This window comes from Myotis nattereri (assembly GCF_964212035.1).
Source record: "Myotis nattereri genome assembly, chromosome: 9".
NCBI lineage: Eukaryota > Metazoa > Chordata > Mammalia > Chiroptera > Vespertilionidae > Myotis > Myotis nattereri.
Window position 1 is genome coordinate 36,784,122 of NC_138084.1, and position 19,989 is coordinate 36,804,110.

Consider the following 19,989-nt stretch of genomic DNA (forward strand, 5'->3'; position numbering starts at 1 on the left):
TGTGCACAAATCTGTGCACTGGGCCACTAGTATGATATAAAGAGGATATTTTGGGTTTGGTAGTTTTAATTTTTGTCCCTATGTAGAAGATGCAAATGTTCTCAGTATTTGGAAAATTCAAAAAAATTTTCCTGAGCTACATCTACTAAACTCTACAGAAAAGTCAGTTATGTGACATCTTTGCAAAAGACCGTTGTGCCTTTCAATCTTTTTCTTTAATGTTTAAATATAACATTTTTGAGAAATTCCAGAGTTTTATGAAACAGGAATGCTGGCCATGGCAGTTCAAAGGTGTGCAGATCAAAAGTATGAAATAATTGAGGGTAATGGGAAATTAAGATTGCAGGGCTCACTCTTCAATTGTAGCAGGAAAATTAAAGGAAAACTACATAGCAAAGTTCCGAATAAAACATGTATAAATATTCAAGTTCTTGCAAGCTTATAAATTGCCTGGTATGTCTGTAACTACATTGCTATTATGTGGCAAAAGCATTGGGGAGTTCAGGATGTGTATTTACGGACTGATTCCCCAAAAGATAACTGCACTATTCCGGAATGCTATTACTATGTCAATAGCTGTAGACTTATTGTTTTAAAATTTTTCCATTTTTCAACCTAATTAACTTAGAATGTCTCTAACGTGACTTGCAAAGAATTTTATATTTATATTTTGCAATCAGCATTTGACTGGCGCTCAGGTTTGAGACATGCACTAAAATGTGTAAACATTTTGTAAGATAATAAATAGCTCCTAAATGTTTTATGATTGCCTGTTCCCTGCTAATTGGTCATGGATTGAAATTCCCCATTGTTTAATTTTTTTTAATTTGTGGGAAATTTTTATAAATGAGTATGTTGGACTTCATATCACAGCTGTTGTCATTTAAAGTTTGGACAGAATTATTACAAATGAAGCCCTGCTGTGAAATCAAAGTCAAAAGGCATCTTGGCATCCCAACCATTTCCTTGGGAGAAGATTACAGCTCAAGTCTGTTGAACTTTATTGCCTTGGGCCTCATGACAGTCTTCAGAAACATGCAAGGCATTTCTGTTAAAGAAATTCAGATGTGCTGGGACACAGGGGATGATATTCTTGTGCATAGCAGTGTCCTAAGCAAAGGGGTGAGGAATAAGTCAGGAAAAAAAAAGATGATTCACACTTTTGCCGTGTTCTGGGATTATTTTATAAAATCCATGGAGATGATAGAGAACATACAGTGATACCATATAGGAAAAAGGTATGCTGTTTTTCTACATGGCCTGACAGTATATTATGTTCCAGTTTTATTAAGAGAGAGTAAAATTGACAAGTAAAATTGTAGTATATATAAAGGGTATAGTTTGATAATTTGATGTATATAATGTGAAAGGATTTCGAAAATTGATTTAACTTATCCATCACCTCACATATTCACCCTTTTTTGGTGATAATACTTACGTTCTATTCCTTTAGCAAATTTCAATTATACAATATAGTATTATCAACTATAGTCACCATGTTATACATTAGATCCTTAGACCTTACTCATCTTATAATTCAAAGTTTGTTCTCTTTTCCCAGTTTCTCCCCCTAATCCCCATGCCCCAGCCCCTGGCAGCCACCATTTTACTATTTCTTGAGTTCTTTTTTTTTTATTATTCCACCTATAGATAATATGAACTATTTGTCTTTGTCTGACTTATTTCACTTACCAGAATGCCCTCCAGGTTCATCCATACTTTTGCAAATGTCAGGATTTCCTTTTTAAGGCTGAAGAATATTCCATTGTGAATATAAACCACATTTTCTTTATGATTCGTTCATTGATGGCCAATTTGTTTTCATACCTTGCCTATTGTAAATAATGCTTCAATGAACATGGAAGTACAGGTAATCTCTTCAAGATAATAATTTCGGCCCTAGCAGGATGGCTCAGTTTATTGAGTGTCCTCTCATGCAGTTTTAATCCTCGATTTGGGCATACTAGGTGTACCAGTTAATAATACGGATTTTTTTCAATAGATGGAGTTACACATATGTTGATATATATGCGATTTGATATGTATGCTATTTTGTTATATTGGCAACAAGCTTCAAAACTTCATATGTCAAATTTGCTGAAGGTGTTAACATCATAGATATTTTTACGCTTAAAAATGTCGAATTTTATGCCAAAAAAAAGAGCATTTGTGGGAAGTTTTAATTCATTACTTTATTTTGAAGAAAAAGTTATTGTATACTTCAGGAAGCTTATGGTGAACATGCTCCATCTCAAGATACTTGTGAACGCCGGTTTAAACACTTTAAAAGTGATGATTTCAATGTGAAAGAAAAAGAACGTCCAGATCAACCGAAAAAGTTTGAAGACCAACAATTACAAGCATTATTGGATGAAGATGCCTGTCAAACTCAAAAATAACTTGCAGAAAGATTAAACGTTGCTCAGCAAACAACTTCCGATCATTTACAAGCAATGGGAACGATTTTAAAGGAAGGAAAATGAGTGCCACATCAACTGAACGAAAGAAAAATGGGAAACCAAAAAGTCATGAGTAAAATGTTGCTTCAACGGCACGAAAGAAAGTCTTTTTTGCATCGAATTGTGACTAGCGATGAAAAGTGGATTTATTTTGAGAATCCCTAATGCACGAAATCATGGGTTGATCCAGGTCAACCATCAACATCGACTGCAAGGCCAAATCGCTTCTGAAAGAAGACAATGCTCTGCGTTTGGTGGGGTCAGGAAGGTGTGGTGTATTATGAGCTTCTAAAACCAGGTGAAACCCTTAATACTGGTGGCTACTGACAACAAATAATCAATGTGAACCATGCTTTGATCGTGAAATGACCAGAATGTTCCAGAAGACACCGCAAAGTAATTTTGCTTCATGATAATACACCATCACACACTTCAAAACCAGTTAAAGACACATTAAAAGATCTTGCCTGGGAAGTATTAACCCAACTGCTGTATTCACCAGACCTTGCTCCTTCAGATTACCACTTGTTCTGATCGATGGCACACACACTTTCTGAGCAGCAGGAAGAAGTGGAAAATTGGGTCTCTGAATGGTTTGCCTAAAAACAAGAAAAGTTCTATTGGGATGGTATCCACAGATTACCTGAAAGATGGGGGAAATGTATAGCTAGCAGTGGACATTACTTGGAATAAAGCACTTTTGAGGTTTCTCTTGAAATTATCGTGTTTTCTTTTATTACAAAACCCATCATTATTAACTGGTACATCTAGTATATGGGTAGGAGGCAACCATTCAATCTTTCTCCCTTCGTCTCTCTAAGAACCAATGGAAACATATCCTTGTGTAAGGATTTTTTAAAAATAATTATTATTTCATTTTCTTTGGATATATACTCAGAAATGGGGTTACTGGATCATATAGTAGTTCTATTTTTTAATTTCTTGAGGAACCTCCATACTGTTTTTCATAGTGCCTGTACCAGTTTACATTACCACCAGCACTGTACAAGGGTTCTCCATTCTCTACATCCTTGTTAGCACTTGTAATTTTTTGTCTGTTTGATAATAGCAATTCTAACAGATGTGAGGTGATACATTGTGGTTTTGATTTGCATTCCCCTGATAATTAATTATTTTGAGCACCTTTTCATATACCTGTTAGCTATTTGTATGTCTTCTTTGGAAAATGTCTATTTAATTTCTTGGCCCATTTTTTATATTGGGTTATTTGTATTTTTGCTGTTGACTTATATGAGTTCCTTGAATATATTGGACATTAATCTCTTACTGGACATGTTCTCCCTTTTAGTAAGCTGCCTTTTCATTTTGTTGATGGTTTTCTTTGCTGTGCAGAAGCTCTTTAGTTTGGATCATACAGTTATTTCACTTAGCATAACTCCTCAAGGTTCATCCTTGTAGTGTGTGTTGGAATTTCCTTCCTTTTTAAGACTGAATAATATTCCTCTGTGCATGCATGCATGCACACATTTTGTTTATTCATTCCTCTGTTGGGTTGTTTTCACATATTAGGTATTCTAAATAGTGCCTCTATGAACATGAATGTTCAAATATCTGTTCAAGTCACTACTATTTTGGTTATATACCCAGAAGTAGAATTGTTGGATCATATGACAATTCTATTTTTCAATTTTGAGAAATTGCCATACTATTTTTATACCGTTTCACATTATCAGTAGGATTTTCTGACTATTCCAACAACATTCCATCCAATGGATTTTAGCATCAGTGGTATTTCTTGCCTGATCAATAACAAAATACCTTTGTATGTGACATTCAGAGAGAAAAAATATTTCCAATTAATTATAAAATGCATTCCAGTTTCAGAGAAGTTAAAATATGAAGAAAAAAATGTGTATTTAGATTCAGTGAAATGCAATAGTTAAATGTATCAAAACCACCTCCAAGCCCTAACCGGTTTGGCTCAGTGGATAGAGCGTTGGCCTGTGGACTGAAGGGTCCCAGGTTTGATTCCGGTCAAGGGCATGTACCTTGGTTGCAGGCACATCCCCAATAGGGGGTGTGCAGGAGGCAGCTGATCAATGTTTCTCTCTCATTGATGTTTCCAACCCTCTATCCCTCTCCCTTCCTCTCTGTAAAAAATCAATAAAATATATATTTTTTAAAAGCGCCTCCAAAAATTGTTTTCTATGAATTACATACTTTATAACAAGTTTTGGAAAACAGGTAAGTAAAGCTAGCTATTCATTATGAGCATATCAAAATGTATTTTTATCTCATTCCTAAAAGAATGTGCTTCAGGGACAGTATTTTTTCTCCCAAACTTACCTTAGTACATCTTAGTAACAATTTGGAATAAAAGAACCCCATTGGACAATAAACATTATATCCCAGATTTTTGTTTCCATATGTTTATCGTTTCCGATAAATGTGCTAATTAATACTTATTTCTCTTTGTTGTGTCTAAGGATTGTTCGAGTTTAGAGGAGTATAACATTGCTGCAGCATTACTCCCTTTGACCAGTGCTTTCTATAGGGTAAGTTTCATTGATCTGTATATATAAGCTCATTATGATTTATATAAATGTATTCAGTACATGAATCCAGTATGTCTAAGACATCTCTGTGGTTATATTTGTTATAACATTTATCGTATGCTATGTGTAGAAATTTTAATCTCTGATACTAAATCATCTAAAACAGAACCACCCATTTCATCCCTGCTTCACTTTTTATAGCACTTTATACCAACTGAAATTATGTTATGTATTTATTTGTTTACTTTTGAGTGTTTTCCCCCACCACAGAAAGTAAATTCCATGAGGTTGGGATATTGTCTGTCTTACCTGATGTGATATTCTAATGTCAATCAGTAAAGATTTGTTGAATGAATAAATGGACAAATGAAATAAATCTATAGGGGTGGAAATTAGAGTTTAACTTCATTGACAATGTCTGTGAACCTTCTGAGAATTTTCTGGAATGTTTAGTGAATCTCATGATTCTGTCACTTACATTTATTACGTTTCTCCTGTCTGTGTCTTTTCATAAAGAAATTAGTTTTATGGCAAAAATATTCAGCAAGTTCTTTTTATTCTCTCTATTCCTGTGAAGAACTTAGAAGAATTTAAATAGTTACACTCTGCACAGCACATGTAATACATCCTTCTGAGATGTGCAGTGGGAAACAACACGCCTGTGGCCTCCAGGCTGACTCACTGCTGAGCCATACGCAGTAGCTTTGGGACTTCAACAGGGAACATGGAAGGACTTCCAGCTTAAGTGACTCCATATTTTCATGAGTTTATTAAATATCCAGGTCTTGAGGCACCAGATGATGTGCCTCAGGTAGAGTCCTCTGCATGAAAAGATCATGTCCCTAGATGCTAGCAGTAGTCTTACTCTTTATTCTGCCTGTCCTTTCTGTTTCATCCACCATTTCTAACTGATGAGGCCTACCTACTTTCCTAGTAGCTAGTAGGTGCTCAAAAAGTATTTATTGATAAGACCAGTTTTCTAAAAACTCTATTTCAAATAGCATGTCCACAGTCTTGGAGTTAAAGGTCTTAACCTAAAGTTCTCCCTAATCAAGAGCTCTTTCTCTGCTGCCAAGCACTGAATATCCCTCTTTTTCCTACTTGCCCGCTTCTAAAACCGAAAGTGGAATTTACGAGGTTCACACTTCTGAGAACTGGGAAGTCACACTGAGCATGATCAGGAAACAAGACTAAACCGCAAAAATGTCAACAAATGAATTTGGGTGTGGAACTAATGACATTGCTGGAGTTTGGACATTATCTTTTGGTCTTCCTGCCCAGCTTAAGTTCTTAGTTTTTTATCTCATTCCTCTGCTGGCATGGAGAACACTGTCACAAAAATAGGCCAGGCTCTCCTGCATCCTAGGCCACCTAGGAAATTTGCCTCTGTATCTCAGAGTAGCTAGATCACTTCATCCTATATCTAATTAGCTTCATAGCATTTAAGAGTGCTCACATGGGCATTTGTTAAAGAAAATGACATTAAAAAAAATTTCCCACTTCAACATCTAAGCTATTTTAAAGCCTAGATATTGTGCATAAATAAATAAGGAGAAACATAGGGAAAATAAGAATTGATAGTTGAAACCAAATTGCTCAAGTGACACAGGTCCCTTATGATTTGGGGGGGGGGGGGAGGGGTGTTGAATCATTTAACCATTTTACAATGTATATTAGTAAGGGTTTGACCCTGATAACAGAAACACCATAGTGGTATGAAGTAAGGAATTTATTATAGGGACCAGCCCTTACAGTGTTATGGAAGCTGTGGGAACAGCTTATGGAAGTCTTTGAATTAGGGCCTGAGGTCTCTGTAGGTCATCGGGACAGCAATCAGGAAGAACAGCTGGACATGACGCAGGCGTTTTTGCCGTGACAGACTGGAATCTGTGCCTACCTCTTACGTCCTCCCACCTCGACAGTGCAGGTGACCTGCAAGAGAAGGAGCACTGTTGGCCATGGAGCTGCACACGCACCTGGCCCTGGACTAGGAGAAGCTGAAGGAAGAGATCCAGCAGGAACTGAAAGAGCTCGGAGCTCAGTTCCTTCTCCATGTCAACAAGGTGAACCAGCAGATCAGTGACAAAGTCTATGAACTCAAGAGCACCTGGCATCCTAAACTGACCTCCAGATGTATGGCTGCTGCTTCGTTTTTGCCTTCCAAATCTTGAACAACTTTCTCTGGAGGCATAGAGGGAAGAGAATTCAGGAAAATACAGTTCTAGCTTAGCTTCGTTTACACATCACAAAACTACCACACTGTCTCTTTTAGTTTTATGGGAGTTGTTAATGCAATTAGTTAACAAGTTGGGCTAAATGCCATGGTGTTTCTCTGTATTATCAAACCTAACATACAGATGTATGTTTTAAGAGTGGGTTTACCAATTTAATTCTTTGTTGTTGGCTTGGGTTGATTTGATTTGGTTTGGTTTGGCTTGATTTGTTTTGGGTGTGAATTAATAAATTTTATTAAATAGTAACAGGATTAACTACTAAGAATTAAAGAGAATTCTATAGAATACAAGCATAGCAGGTAAAGGGAGCAGCTGGTACCTCTAGGCTCAGGCAGAGTCCCCAGGAAAGGAGAAAACTGAGAAGAGGGCCCTTCCCCCACAAAACTGAGAGCCAGACCTTGTTGGAGAGGTGCGATGTGGCCAGTGGGTGGCATGGAAATTCATGGAGGTGCCACATTCCAGGGATGGCAAGCAGGAAACTGCCTACTGGAGTTCTGGCATGACTTGCTAGGGATCCACTCACTAGGGTGCCCGTGAAACTTCTCAGGAAGCCACTCTTTGGGGTACCACTGGAACTTGATAAGTGGGGAGCACTTCTGGGTGCATGCCACAGGAGCCAGAAGGAAAAAGCACACCACTCAGACTTCAGTGTCGCTTCACTGCCCTGTACTGGCATAAGTGCACCGCTGGCCAAGGAGGACTGGCGGTTCCAGCTCCTGTACCACGAAGCAGAGCAAAGAAAGGTAGATGTGGAGAAAAGAGCTCTGCATTGATAACTGACACGGGAGGTGTGGGAAGGGATGGGCGGGTCATACTGATTCTTAGATGCTTTCTAAATTTCTGTCTTATGGGAAATTATTTCTGGGTCATATGCATTTTTTAATTCAGGAAAATCTGTAGATGTAAAGTGTGTTATCCTGGCCACTGACTGCAAATGAGCCGTTCGCATACTGCTCAGCCAGTATCAACTCCTGGCTCCTGCTCAGCCTGACTTCAAAGATTGGACTCAGCTGCTTGTCTTTTTAAAACTTACTTTAAAAGTATTTTAATAATATTTATTAGTATATTTTTTCAATGCAGCAAAAGTTTATTATGCATCTCAACATACAGAGTTATTATGCCAGGCAATATATAGTGGGCGGCAGAGTGAATAAATCATTTTCATGGCCAGTAGGAGCTTATAGTACTCTTTCTGATATAGTAAGCAATTCCACCAACCAAATGAACATTTTCTAAAATAAAAGTAATACATATACATGGTTAAAAAAATTAGATAATACAGAAAGATTCACAGTGCAAAATGAAAGCTCCCTTTCCCACCTCTGTCCCATTTCCTCTGATGGTTATTTCTTCCTGTTTGGGAAAAATTGTGCATTTTTGCCAGAATATACAGATAAAATTACATTTTTTTAAACTAAAGTTATCAAACCATTCACACTATTTTCTTACCTTGTTTTTTTTCACTGAATAGTACATCTTGGAGACCCTTCCATATACCTAAATAGGTACATAGCACATTTACCCATTTCTTTTTAATGACTGCATGTATATTTTCTTTTTAATGAAAAGATCGTGTACATATCCTTACCATTCTTATAAGAGCAGACCATTTCATTGGCCCAGTGAGCTATAAATCTTTTAGAGCTTTATTTATTATAAAAGATGTTCCACTTATAATATGATCTATCTTAGATCCTTGGGAATTTGTTATGGTTTTTCCCCCCTACTGTTTTTTCTCACTTTTCTCTACTCATGCTTCTTTAACTTATGAAGCCTTTCTTGAAGATGGTGACTTAACAGCCAGTTTCAAATTGTTATAATTACTCCCTGGTCCTCGACAACCACTAATATAATATACCTTTTGTCTCTATAAATTTGCCTTTTCTGGACATTTTATATAAATGGAATCATATAACATATGTTTCTTTATGTCTGCCTTCTTTTACTTAGCATATATATATTTTATTCCTCACCGAGGACACGCCCATTGATTTTAGTGGGAGAAGGTGGAGGCAAGAGGTAGTGGTGTCGGCGGGAGGAGAGGGAGAGAGAAAGAGAGAAACATCGATGTGAGAGAGAACATTGATTAGTCACCGTCCATATGTGCCTGGACCAGAGATCAAATCCACAATCTAGGTATGTGCCCTGATCAGGAATTAAACCCACCACCTTTTGATACATGGGATGATGCTCCAACCAACTGAGCCACACTGGCCAGGGCTGAGCATAATATATTTGATGTTTGCCTTGTTGGTAGATGATTTCCTTAAAACGATTAATTACTAATTAAGAATTTTCCACCCCCAGAGTGCTTAGGTCACCTTCTGTTTTGTTTCAACTTGTATCTAATTCAAAATGTGATTCTCACAGCCAGCTGGCCTGGAGGTCAAATCCCCCTAGTATTAACTACAACAATCAAGGCTTAACTACAGGAGGACTGCACACAAAGACCACTAGGGGGTGCATCAAGAAAACATAAAAAATGCGGAGACAAAGAAACAGGACAAAACTGTCAATGGAGGATATTCAGTTCAGAACCACACTTTTAAGGTCTCTCAAGAACTGTCTAGAAGCCGCTGATAAACTTAATGAGATCCTCAACAAATCTAATGAGACCCTCGATGTTATGATAAAGAACCAACTAGAAATTAAACATACACGGACTGAAATAACGAATATTATACAGACTCCCAACAGCAGACCAGAGGACCGCAAGAATCAAGGCAAAGATTTGAAATGCAAAAAAGCTAAAAACACCCAACCGGAAAAGCAAAATGAAAAAAGAATCCGAAAATACGAAGATAGTGTAAGGAGCCTCTGGGACAGCTTCAAGAGTACCAACATCAGAATTATAGGGGTGCCAGAAGATGAGAGAGAGCAAGATATTGAAAACCTATTTGAAGAAATAATGACAGAAAACTTCCCCTACCTGGGGAAAGAAATAGACTTACAAGTCCAGGAAGCACAGAGAACCCCAAACAAAAGGAATCCAAAGAGGACCACATCAAGACACATCATAATTAAAATGCCAAGAGCAAAAGACAAAGAGAGACTCTAAAGAGCAGCAAGAGAAAGAAACTCAGTTACCTACAAGGGAGTACCCATACGACTGTCAGCTGATTTCTGAACAGAAACTTTGCAGGCCAGAAGGGAATGGCAAGAAATATTCAAAGTGATGAATACCAAGAACCTACAACCAAGATTACTTTATCCAGCAAAGCTATCATTCAGAACTGAAGGTCAGATAAAGAGCTTCACAGATAAGGAAAAGCTAAAGGAGTTCATCACCACCAAACCAGTATTATATGAAATGCTGAAAGGTATCCTTTAAGAAGAGGAAGAAGAAGAAAAAGGTAAAGATACAAATTATGAACAACAAACATGCATCTATCAACAAGTGAATCTAAGAATCAAGTGAATAAATAATCTGGTGATCATAATAGAATCAGGGACATAGAAAGGGAATGGACTGACTATTCTTGGGGGGGAAAGGGGTGTGGGAGATGCGGGAAGAGACTGGACAAAAATCGTGCACCTATGGATGAGGACAGTGGGTGGGGAGTGAGGGCGGATGGTGGGGCGGGAACTGGGAGGAGGGGAGTTATGGGGGGAAAAAAGAGGAACAAATGTAATAATCTGAACAATAAAGATTTAATTAAGAAAAGAAAATAATTCAAAATTTAATATATAATTAAACTAATTGTATTTTCATAAATACATTATGAAAAATGTGAAATGTAAAGCATTTCCCAGTTTGAAGAAATATATATTTTACATGTAAATAAAACTTAAGACCTAGTTATTGTATATTCAGGGTGGTACGATAGGAAAATAAGTTGGTCACTACCTGTAAAAAGTCATTTGTGTAAACTAGCTTAGTTAATCAAAGAAACAAAAAGTAAACATTAAAGCATGGAGAACCACAGGATTTCCTGAGCCATCTCCTGAGTGATGGCCTTCCTGCCACCAGGCTCTAGCAATAATTCTGCCCAACCCCTGCCCTCCAAAATGAACAAACTAAAATCTATTTATCTGTGTCTTTCTTGTGTATCTAACAGAACATGGTAAAAAAAAAAAAAAAAAAAAAAAAGTCCATAGGAAGGTGATAGAAATAATATTGATAGCTAGTATCATATTTATGATTTTGTGATTGCTACTAATTAATAAATGATAAAAGAGTTTCCTAAAAATCTACAGAAGAGGAAAAGAATTTTATTGTTCTTAGACGTCATGATCTGGGTGCATTGTATTTCCTACAAAAAGTCTCAAAGGATTACATTTTTGACACATACACAAAAAAGGAGAGTCTTTTTTCATCTTTTTTTTCTGCTGTAAAATCAAATACTAATCTTAAAAATAAGTCAGCAGAAAAATGTTTGAGAGTGAAGACAGGCATCAACACTGGGCTGAATCCAGATTTGGCCTGGAAAAGAGATGAATGTGCTTGTTCTTGCAGATGCCTCTGGCACAGCAGAATTTTAGAATGGCCAGAGGAATGGCGTCTTGCTTTTATTTCCTCCCTTCATTTCTTTTCTTGTTCTTTAGTACAAGTTAGCATTCCGTTCCTTTCTCCTCTGTTTCATCACAGCCTCTTCTTGCTTCCCTCACTTTTTCTTTCCAGCTTTAGATGGCTGCTCTGTTCCTAATACCTGGAAAACCTCTGCTTCTGAGAAACTGAATTATTATACTTGGTTTAGAGTTGCTGTTCTTCATTAATATTAGTTTGTGTTCACTGTTTAAACTAGTGCTATAAGGCAGCTATAAAGTGATTTACTCCAAAGATCTAGAATGGATATTAACTATTGTGTTTTTCAGTGAAGAATTACAAGTATTCGTTAAATATTTTTCTAGACTTTTCAACTTCTTTCATATTATGGTCAAAGGTTTGGGGCCCTTTGGTTTATTCTTCAGTAAAGAAGGCAGCCTACTCCAACTCTGGTTCTTTCTCTATTCCAAAAGAAATTTAGCATAATTCAGTTCAGTTGGCATTGAGCTACTAAAATGCCCCAAGTGCTAGGAATGAAAAGTGAATGAGTCAGGATCTCTGCCCTTGAGGAGTGCACACACTTACAGAAAAAGGTAGTTTAGTAAAATAAATTACAACATAAGTGTTCAAAAACAGATATAATATATTTTAGATACCTTTATTCCTGGCGCAACAAGGAATATTGCAAAGAAATTGTCACATTTGTGCCTTGAAATAATAGGCATTTGTCTTATAGTTGGGATGAGATGGGGAGTGGGTAGGCAGGGAAGGCATACATATTCCAGACAGAGAAGACACCAGGGATCCTTACTGGAGTTGTGGCTGGAGACGGAGGCAGGAAAAACGGTAGTATGTGGCTAGACCAGCCGTGGGCAAACTACGGCCCGCGGGCCGGATCCAGCCAGTTTGAAATGAATAAAACTATTGAAATAAAAGACGGTACCCTTTTATGTAATGATGTTTACTTTGAATTTATATTAGTTCACACAAACACTCCATCCATGCTTTTGTTCCGGCCCTCCACTCCAGTTTAAGAACCCATTGTGGCCCTTGAGTCAAAAAGTTTGCCCACCCCTGGTCTAGCCACTATGTTGTACAGCTGAAACTAATTGCTGGTAACAAATTATCCTTTGTGACTAACAACTTCCTCTATAAAATAAAAGTCTCTTGATTTGTGTAGTTTTCATGTATATTAATGTTGAAGGATGCGCTAAGACTGGCTGAAGCAGAAGAAATAACAGAAAGAGGGCTCTGAAAAGGACGAAAAGAGGAGAGAACAAGAAATGAGCCGAGGAAAGCATGGAAAGTTGACAGTCTAATGGAGAAAGCTTTAAATATTAATTAATACTAAATAGCCTGATGATCACTTATAAGTAACCACATTCCTTTAAATCTTATTTTTGCTATTAGTTTATCTAAACCATTTTTTAAAAAAGTGTGAGTGTAGAAGTAAAAACTCCTTGCTAGGTATACATTATTAAACTTCCTCGATGCGGCACACAAGGCCCTGCATGGTCTAGCCCAGGGGTGGGCAAACTTTTTGACTTGAGGGCCACTATGAAATTTTTTAAACAACTTTTTTACCCACAAAGGTATTATCAGAGTGAAAAAAGTAAGCCATATCAAAGCCATTTTTACTTCTTAAACCTCCAAAAGCCTTTCATTCTTTTTAATAATTTATTAGCATCATATATTATATGTAATATCTGATGTAACATATAATAATACGTTATATTATTAACATGTGCTGAGCTGTACTTTGTAAGGAATAATGGGGTAATGGATGATCCCAGTCACCACAAGCATCACCAAGACTGTGAGCTGATTTCCAAAGAGGAATTGCGTTAGTTCTGAGCCATCCATTGTTTTATGCCAGGTTCCCCTCATGATTAATTCAGGTTATGAAATAAAATTTTTCTTGTGGAGAGTTAACTGATTTTAGTGCAATCAAATCTTTACCCACTTCTCTAGAGCTACTTCGCTAGAGCTACTTATACTGACCTTCCTAGACTATGTGTAATTTATGATTCAAATAACATTGATTTATATTTAAGATACATTTAAGGGAAATTTTTAATTATACTCATTTTAAAATAGAGATCAATTAAATTTTTGTCTGATACTGTCTTTTTTAAATAACTAATGAGTGTTATAGTCTCATGGGAGGCAGAGGCCCTGTGCTTCCTACAGGGAACCTGTGTCAACTGCAGCCACCATGAGCTGCAGACCTCTCTCCCTCTCCCTCCCTCTCTGAAATCAATAAAAAATATACGCATTAAAAAACATTGACTGTTCTCGAAGGCATGAGATCGTTGAGTCTGACATTTGGCTCCTTACCTCCCCCTTCACTCTGGTCCTGGAGTAATGGGAAGTGGCAATAAATAGAACCCGGTGTCTAACCTGAGACCTTTAAGGAATTGCAGCTATGTGAGTGCAACCCCTAGTCACTTGTTAAAGGGAGTGGGTGGCAAGAGTTCTTGTTACATTTTTATACAATTGGATCTGGTCATACTCTTAGAGACAAGGAGCTGCACATCTTTCCCAATAGATTTGTAATTCATTTTGATTCAATTACTTCAGCAATCATTTAAGTACTTACTATGTATAAGATGCAGCAAGGATGGTGATGATGATGGTAGTGGGAGTTGAAGTATACTAGTATGATGCATGAACGATGTTTCTATCTCTTTCCCTTCTTCTCTGTCTTAAAAAAAATCAATAAAATTGGTATCTCTTTCTCTCTTTGTCCCTTCCTCCTTACTCTCTCATAAACAAACAAATAAATAAATAAGAACTGTAGCCTGGCCAGTGTGGTGTCAACCTATGAACCAGGAGATTGCAGTTCAATTCCCAGTTGGGGCACAAGCCCCAGTCCCTAGTGGGGGAGAGGGGGTGTACAAGAGGCAGCCAATCAATGATTCTCCTCACCATTGATGTTTCTATCTCTCTCCCTCTCTCTTCCTCTCTCAATTTTTTTAAAGAACTGTATTAAAATTTTCACAAATATAAGATGCCCATATGGAAGTGCTAATCAATGGTGCCATGCTAAATTACTTCACATATTACAACATCTGCTGAAGTTATGCAATGTTACAACTCTGTGATTCAATATATTGTGTCCCGGTTCATAATTCTTTTTCTTCCTCATGGTTACAATCGAAAGTTTACTGGCTTCATCCGGATACCTGCGAATTTTGTGGGAAATTTTTTGTAAAGTAACAAAGGTACTAATTCAGAATTCTCATAGATTAACAAATAACGAAGAGGTTTGTTTTTGCTCAAGCAAGTCCTAGAATGCTCTTTCTGAAGTGATCTCTGGCTGCCATTTACATTTTTGCTGTCTCTCGAGTTAAGGAGATATTTATTTGTGTTGGGATGGACTTTTTAATCTCTGCTAAGTGATTGATTTCCCAATTGCATGTTTGATGACTTGACTCATTTTTTTTTTTATTAATTCTCACCCAAGGACATATTTTCCATTGATTTTTAGAGTGAAAGTGAGGGGGAGAGACAGAGAGAGACAGAGAAACATCAATATGTGAGAGATACATTGATTGGTTGTTTCCTGAACACACCCTGATTGGGACCAGGATCAAGCCTGCAACCAAGGTACATGCCCTTGCCCGGGATCAAACATGAGACCCTTCAGTCCAAGGGCTGACACTCTAACCACTGAGCAAAACCAATTAGGGCTTGACTCACTTTATAAAGATCTGTGGTGTTACGAGGAAAGATGTGCAAAAAGAACACATTTTGTTTTGTGTGTTTTTTCTTACAAAACAAATTCATTTGTTTAATTGGTGTGCAGAGACTACACTTGGCCAAAGCTAAAATCTGTTATCTTTCCCATCCAAAAAAGTTAACTGAAACTGACATGACTTCTGGGAAGCACACTGCAGCTGACATCTGGGCGTGCCCGTGCCAAGTGTTATCTTGAGAGATGGGTCCACCAGGACTGGAATGTGAATCCTCTAGAAGGATTGAGTAAAAAAAGTTATCTGGACTATATCACCTTTTTGGAATTAGTACATTTTACATTTTTTACAGCATAACTCTCTCTGTAGTGGAATGCTGGATCACAATTGGCGGTTACTTGTTTTTCTAGCATAGCTACATGCTGTTTCAGTGGCTCCATCCCAATGTTTTGAAACCTTGACCATACATTTGAGAATTACCACCCAGCCCCCAGCAGCATGCCCATCTCGGTGCTCTGGAAAAATTTTGTGATTATAGTATAATTTACCCTTAGGTGCCAGTGCTGTGCAGATAGCCTCCTCTACAAATGCAGATCTTATTTAATCAGTGCTTCAATTCTGCAACTTCTTGAAAGGGGAGAATTTTTAATCATGGAGTAACCCCAATTCATTCATTAATAGTTTTCTACCTACAGCCCCAAAATTTTGTTTGCATTAGAATTAGAATGCTAAACTATTTTTTCCATCTCAATAAATCTTCAAATTTTTGCCCAAAAAAAATTGCTTTGATTCATTTATATCTTTTATCTATCATCCTGTTTTTCTTCTTTGTCTTGCAAAACTGAGATTCTATATACAAAAATGTTTTAGGAATGCTTACTATGCTATAAAAGGCAACAGAACTTTAGGATCTTTATGTTTATTTATGATTGACATGTGCATAATTTTAAAACACCATTGACCCCAGATCTTTTTGTTTTCCTTGGTGAGCACTTGCCAATGGCAGTAAAAGGATTAAGACAAGCATCTCACAGGATGGATTAGACAAATTATAAATATTTCCTATTCCTTTTCCTCCTCAAATTTGAAAATCATCATCCTTCTTGTTATCCACATCATTGATTAAAATGTTGGAAAGGGCAGAACATCATAGCAGTCCTCTTGACACTTCCTTTTAGGATAGTCTTAATCTACTTAGTCATTAGTTGTGGAAGGTAATTTAGATTCAAATTACAGAATGCCTAGAAGTCACGTTAAGGAGTTTAGACTAATATTATTCTCGACACTCACAGCGAGCAATAGCATACTCTGGAACAGGCAGTGACGTAATTGTGTTCCAGAAACATACAGCAGGGTAGATGTTGGGGAGGACTGAAAGCCTGGAGGGACAGAGGCCACTTAGTAGGCTAGCATAACAGACAGGTGTTGATTAGAGTTCTTTAAGAGGAGATCCACATGGAATATTGTCTGTAGTATGATCTGCTTTTAGCAAGGGTTACAAACTAAATGCCTACTGATGCCAAACAGGAATGCAGATGAGCCAAGCAGGCCAAAGGAAGAGCAGCAATGTGGTGAGGTCACCAGGCAGGGACGCAGGAATATTGTGAACACATCTCAATTTTTCAAGAGAAGCTGGAAACTTAGCTTTTATATAGAACTAGAGGCCCGATGCACGAAATTCATGCACGGGTAGGGTCCCTAGGCCTGGGCAGCGATCAGGGCCGATCAGGTTCCCCACCTCCCAGCCTCCCCGCCTTCTCCTTCCCTCGCTCCCTCAGCACCCCACTGCTGCCGCTGGTTGCCCACCATGTTCTGCACCATCCCCTGGTGGTCAGCAAATGTCATAGTGAGGGGTCGAACTCCCGAGGGGACAATTTGCATATTAGCCTTTTATTATATAGAACTAGAGGCCAGTGCATGAAATTCATGCACTGTAGGGGGCAGGGGGCCCCCTCAGCCCAGATTGTGAGAGGGCACAGGCCAGGCCGAGGGACCCCACTGGTGTAGGATTGAGGCCAGGGAGAGACACAGGAGATTGGCCAGCCGGGGAAGGACCACAGGAGGGCTCCAGGTCATGTCCACCCTGTCTCACTCAGTCCTAATCAACTGGACCCCAGCAGCAAGCTAACCTACCAGTTGGAGCATCTGCCACCTGGTGGTCAGTGTACATCATAGCAACTGGTCAACTGGTCGACTGTCTGCCCCCTGGTGGTCAGTGCACATCATAGCAGCGGTTGAGCGACCTTAGCATATCATTAGCATATTATTCTTTGATTGTTTGAATGGCCAACTGAACGACCCAACACTTAGCATATTAGGCTTTTATTATATAGGATAGGCTGTCTTCATTTTTAAATGTTGCCTTAATTTTAAAAAAACTCTAGACAACCAAAACAATACATATCTGCAGCCAGATGGAGCTAATAGGATGCCAGCTTTACAAACTGTAGCTTTTAGCTTCTTCTGGTTGTGAATTCTTATTGTGTGATGTAGTGGGGAAAGGCCTAAGGATAGGACCTTCAGTGAGGTACATCTTGATAACATATTTAGGAAAGAATGGAAAATGCAGAACTCATGACTCTTTATGGGTAGCAAAAGCAAAGATTTTATTAACAACTTGTCCCTAAAGAACACTTTATAAATAGATTACTCTTCTAGTTTCATTTTGCTTAGGTAGTGCTGTTTCCTTCTTATTAGTCAGCATTGTTAGCATTTTTTAGAAATCATAGTTTTGATGGAGACTTGTGGAGGAGCTGCTGAATTACAGAATAGGTTATTACAGCAGAAAATAAATTGCATGGTGCTATAAATACTCGACTCTGTGACTCAGCAAATTCCCTTTATGTCCAAAGGGAAACATCTTGTCCCTAACTCATGAGGTCTGTTTTCAATTTCTGCAGCTTTGCCGTTGTCCCCATTTGTCACTGATAGATTTTCACATGATGTGTGAGACATAAAGATAAAGAGCAGCCACTTTCAGGGGAGATTTAAGGATTGGGGAAATGAAGCTGGGCAACCTCTGTCAGAGGAGTGCTTCAGTATTGATGGCAGGGGATTACCAGGAGTCAGAGAACCATCTGGAATGACTGTGAGAAATTAGATGGTTTTAGTATACTCTTGGGTGATGTTTCCTGCTAATAAAATTAGAATAAAAATTGTAATGTTAGAAGGGAAACCCTTGGAAAATATGCAATTAGCCATTTTAGAATTCAACAAGCATTTTATGTGTCTCCAATATCCACCCATACTTAAGATACTTTAGACATTTGAGTTGATGCCAAGATGTGCCAGACATGGTCTCTGCCATCAAAGGCTATTAGGAGAGAGACTATATGTACACAAAAATTTTAATTATTTATGTTTAATTGATTATATTTTAATGCTTCATTTTTAGAACCTAATAAATTGTTAGTCTTGTAATAAGTATTTATTACCATCTCTTAATGAGCATGCAAAAATAGAAATAATATAGGAGCTGATTTCATATAATACAATGTCTTATGTAACAGTATATTATTTTAAAAGCCCCCTCTACCTTGATCACTTTTGTTGTAATACAAATCCCTTTATTGCATTTATATTTTACCATATTGGCAACTGAAATCTACCCAAAGCTGCTCTATCTTATATAATTCTGAGAGAGGTTCTAACAGGTCATTTCAGCACATTCTTGAGCAAAAATAGTCCTAAATTTAAAAACAGAATGAAAAAATTATTAGAGAAGTATAAACAGAGTTCTGTATAAAGATGTACCTTAGTCTGTTGGGCTGCCATAACAAAATACCATAGATTGGCTGGCTTCAACAACAGACATTTATTTCCTCATGGTTCTGGAGGTTAGAAATCCAAGATCAATGTTCCAGCCAACTTGGTTTCTGGTTAAGGACTCTTTCTGGCTTGCAACCACCTTCTTGCTATGTCCTCACATCTCTCTTCCTCATTTGCATATATGCTATGGAAAAGGGGGAGCTGGGGAGGAGTGCCTGCTGTCTGGTCTCTCTCCTTATAAGGGCACTAATCCTATCAGATCAGAGCCCCACCCTTATGTCCTTACTTAACTTCAATCACTTCCTTCAAATACAACCACACTGGGGGTTGGGGCTTCAACATATGAAGTTTAGGGGACACAGATTATAACAGATAGGGAATAGAGAGGGAACAACCAGGGGAAACATGTTGAAGGATTTAGCATTTGAATTGGCCCCTGTAGAATGTGTACAATTTTAACCATTAGAATTTGGAAGGCGAGATTCCAAGTGGAAGAAATAGCTTAGCCAGTGTCATGGCAGTTAGAAAGCAAAGAGTATGTTCAGCACACAGAGCATTTAGCTCTTTCCCCTGCAGGGTGGCATCCACACAAGTGACTAATACTCAGGAAGTCGAGAAAGAAAGGATGTGGCCAAATTATTTAGTACCTTATAAAACATCGCTTTCTGGTTCCAGCACTGCTCTAACTAGCTCTGTGACTTTGGTTATGTTCCTTTACTTCTGTGTGTCTTAGCATCCCCCATGTGTCAATGAAAAAATTAAACTTTCTCTGAGGTTTCTTTTCACTTAATGAGTCTGTACTTCAGACAAGTGACTCAGGTTTAACAAGGA

General features: G+C 37.9%; 1 protein-coding gene across 3 annotated transcripts in view; it reads left to right on the top strand.

Annotated features, from left to right (window-relative positions):
* Window positions 1–19,989, top strand: part of SBF2 (SET binding factor 2) — a 361,888-nt gene that overhangs the window by 250,678 nt on the left and 91,221 nt on the right. For all 3 annotated transcript variants that reach the window (XR_013996414.1, XM_081099093.1, XM_081099094.1), the window contains exon 17: window positions 4,907–4,975. Coding sequence is in view for 2 of the 3 variants with exons in the window: in XM_081099093.1 (XP_080955219.1) it covers window positions 4,907–4,975 (69 nt within the window). In the remaining variant the exon portion in view is untranslated. The remainder of the gene's footprint in view (window positions 1–4,906; window positions 4,976–19,989) is intronic.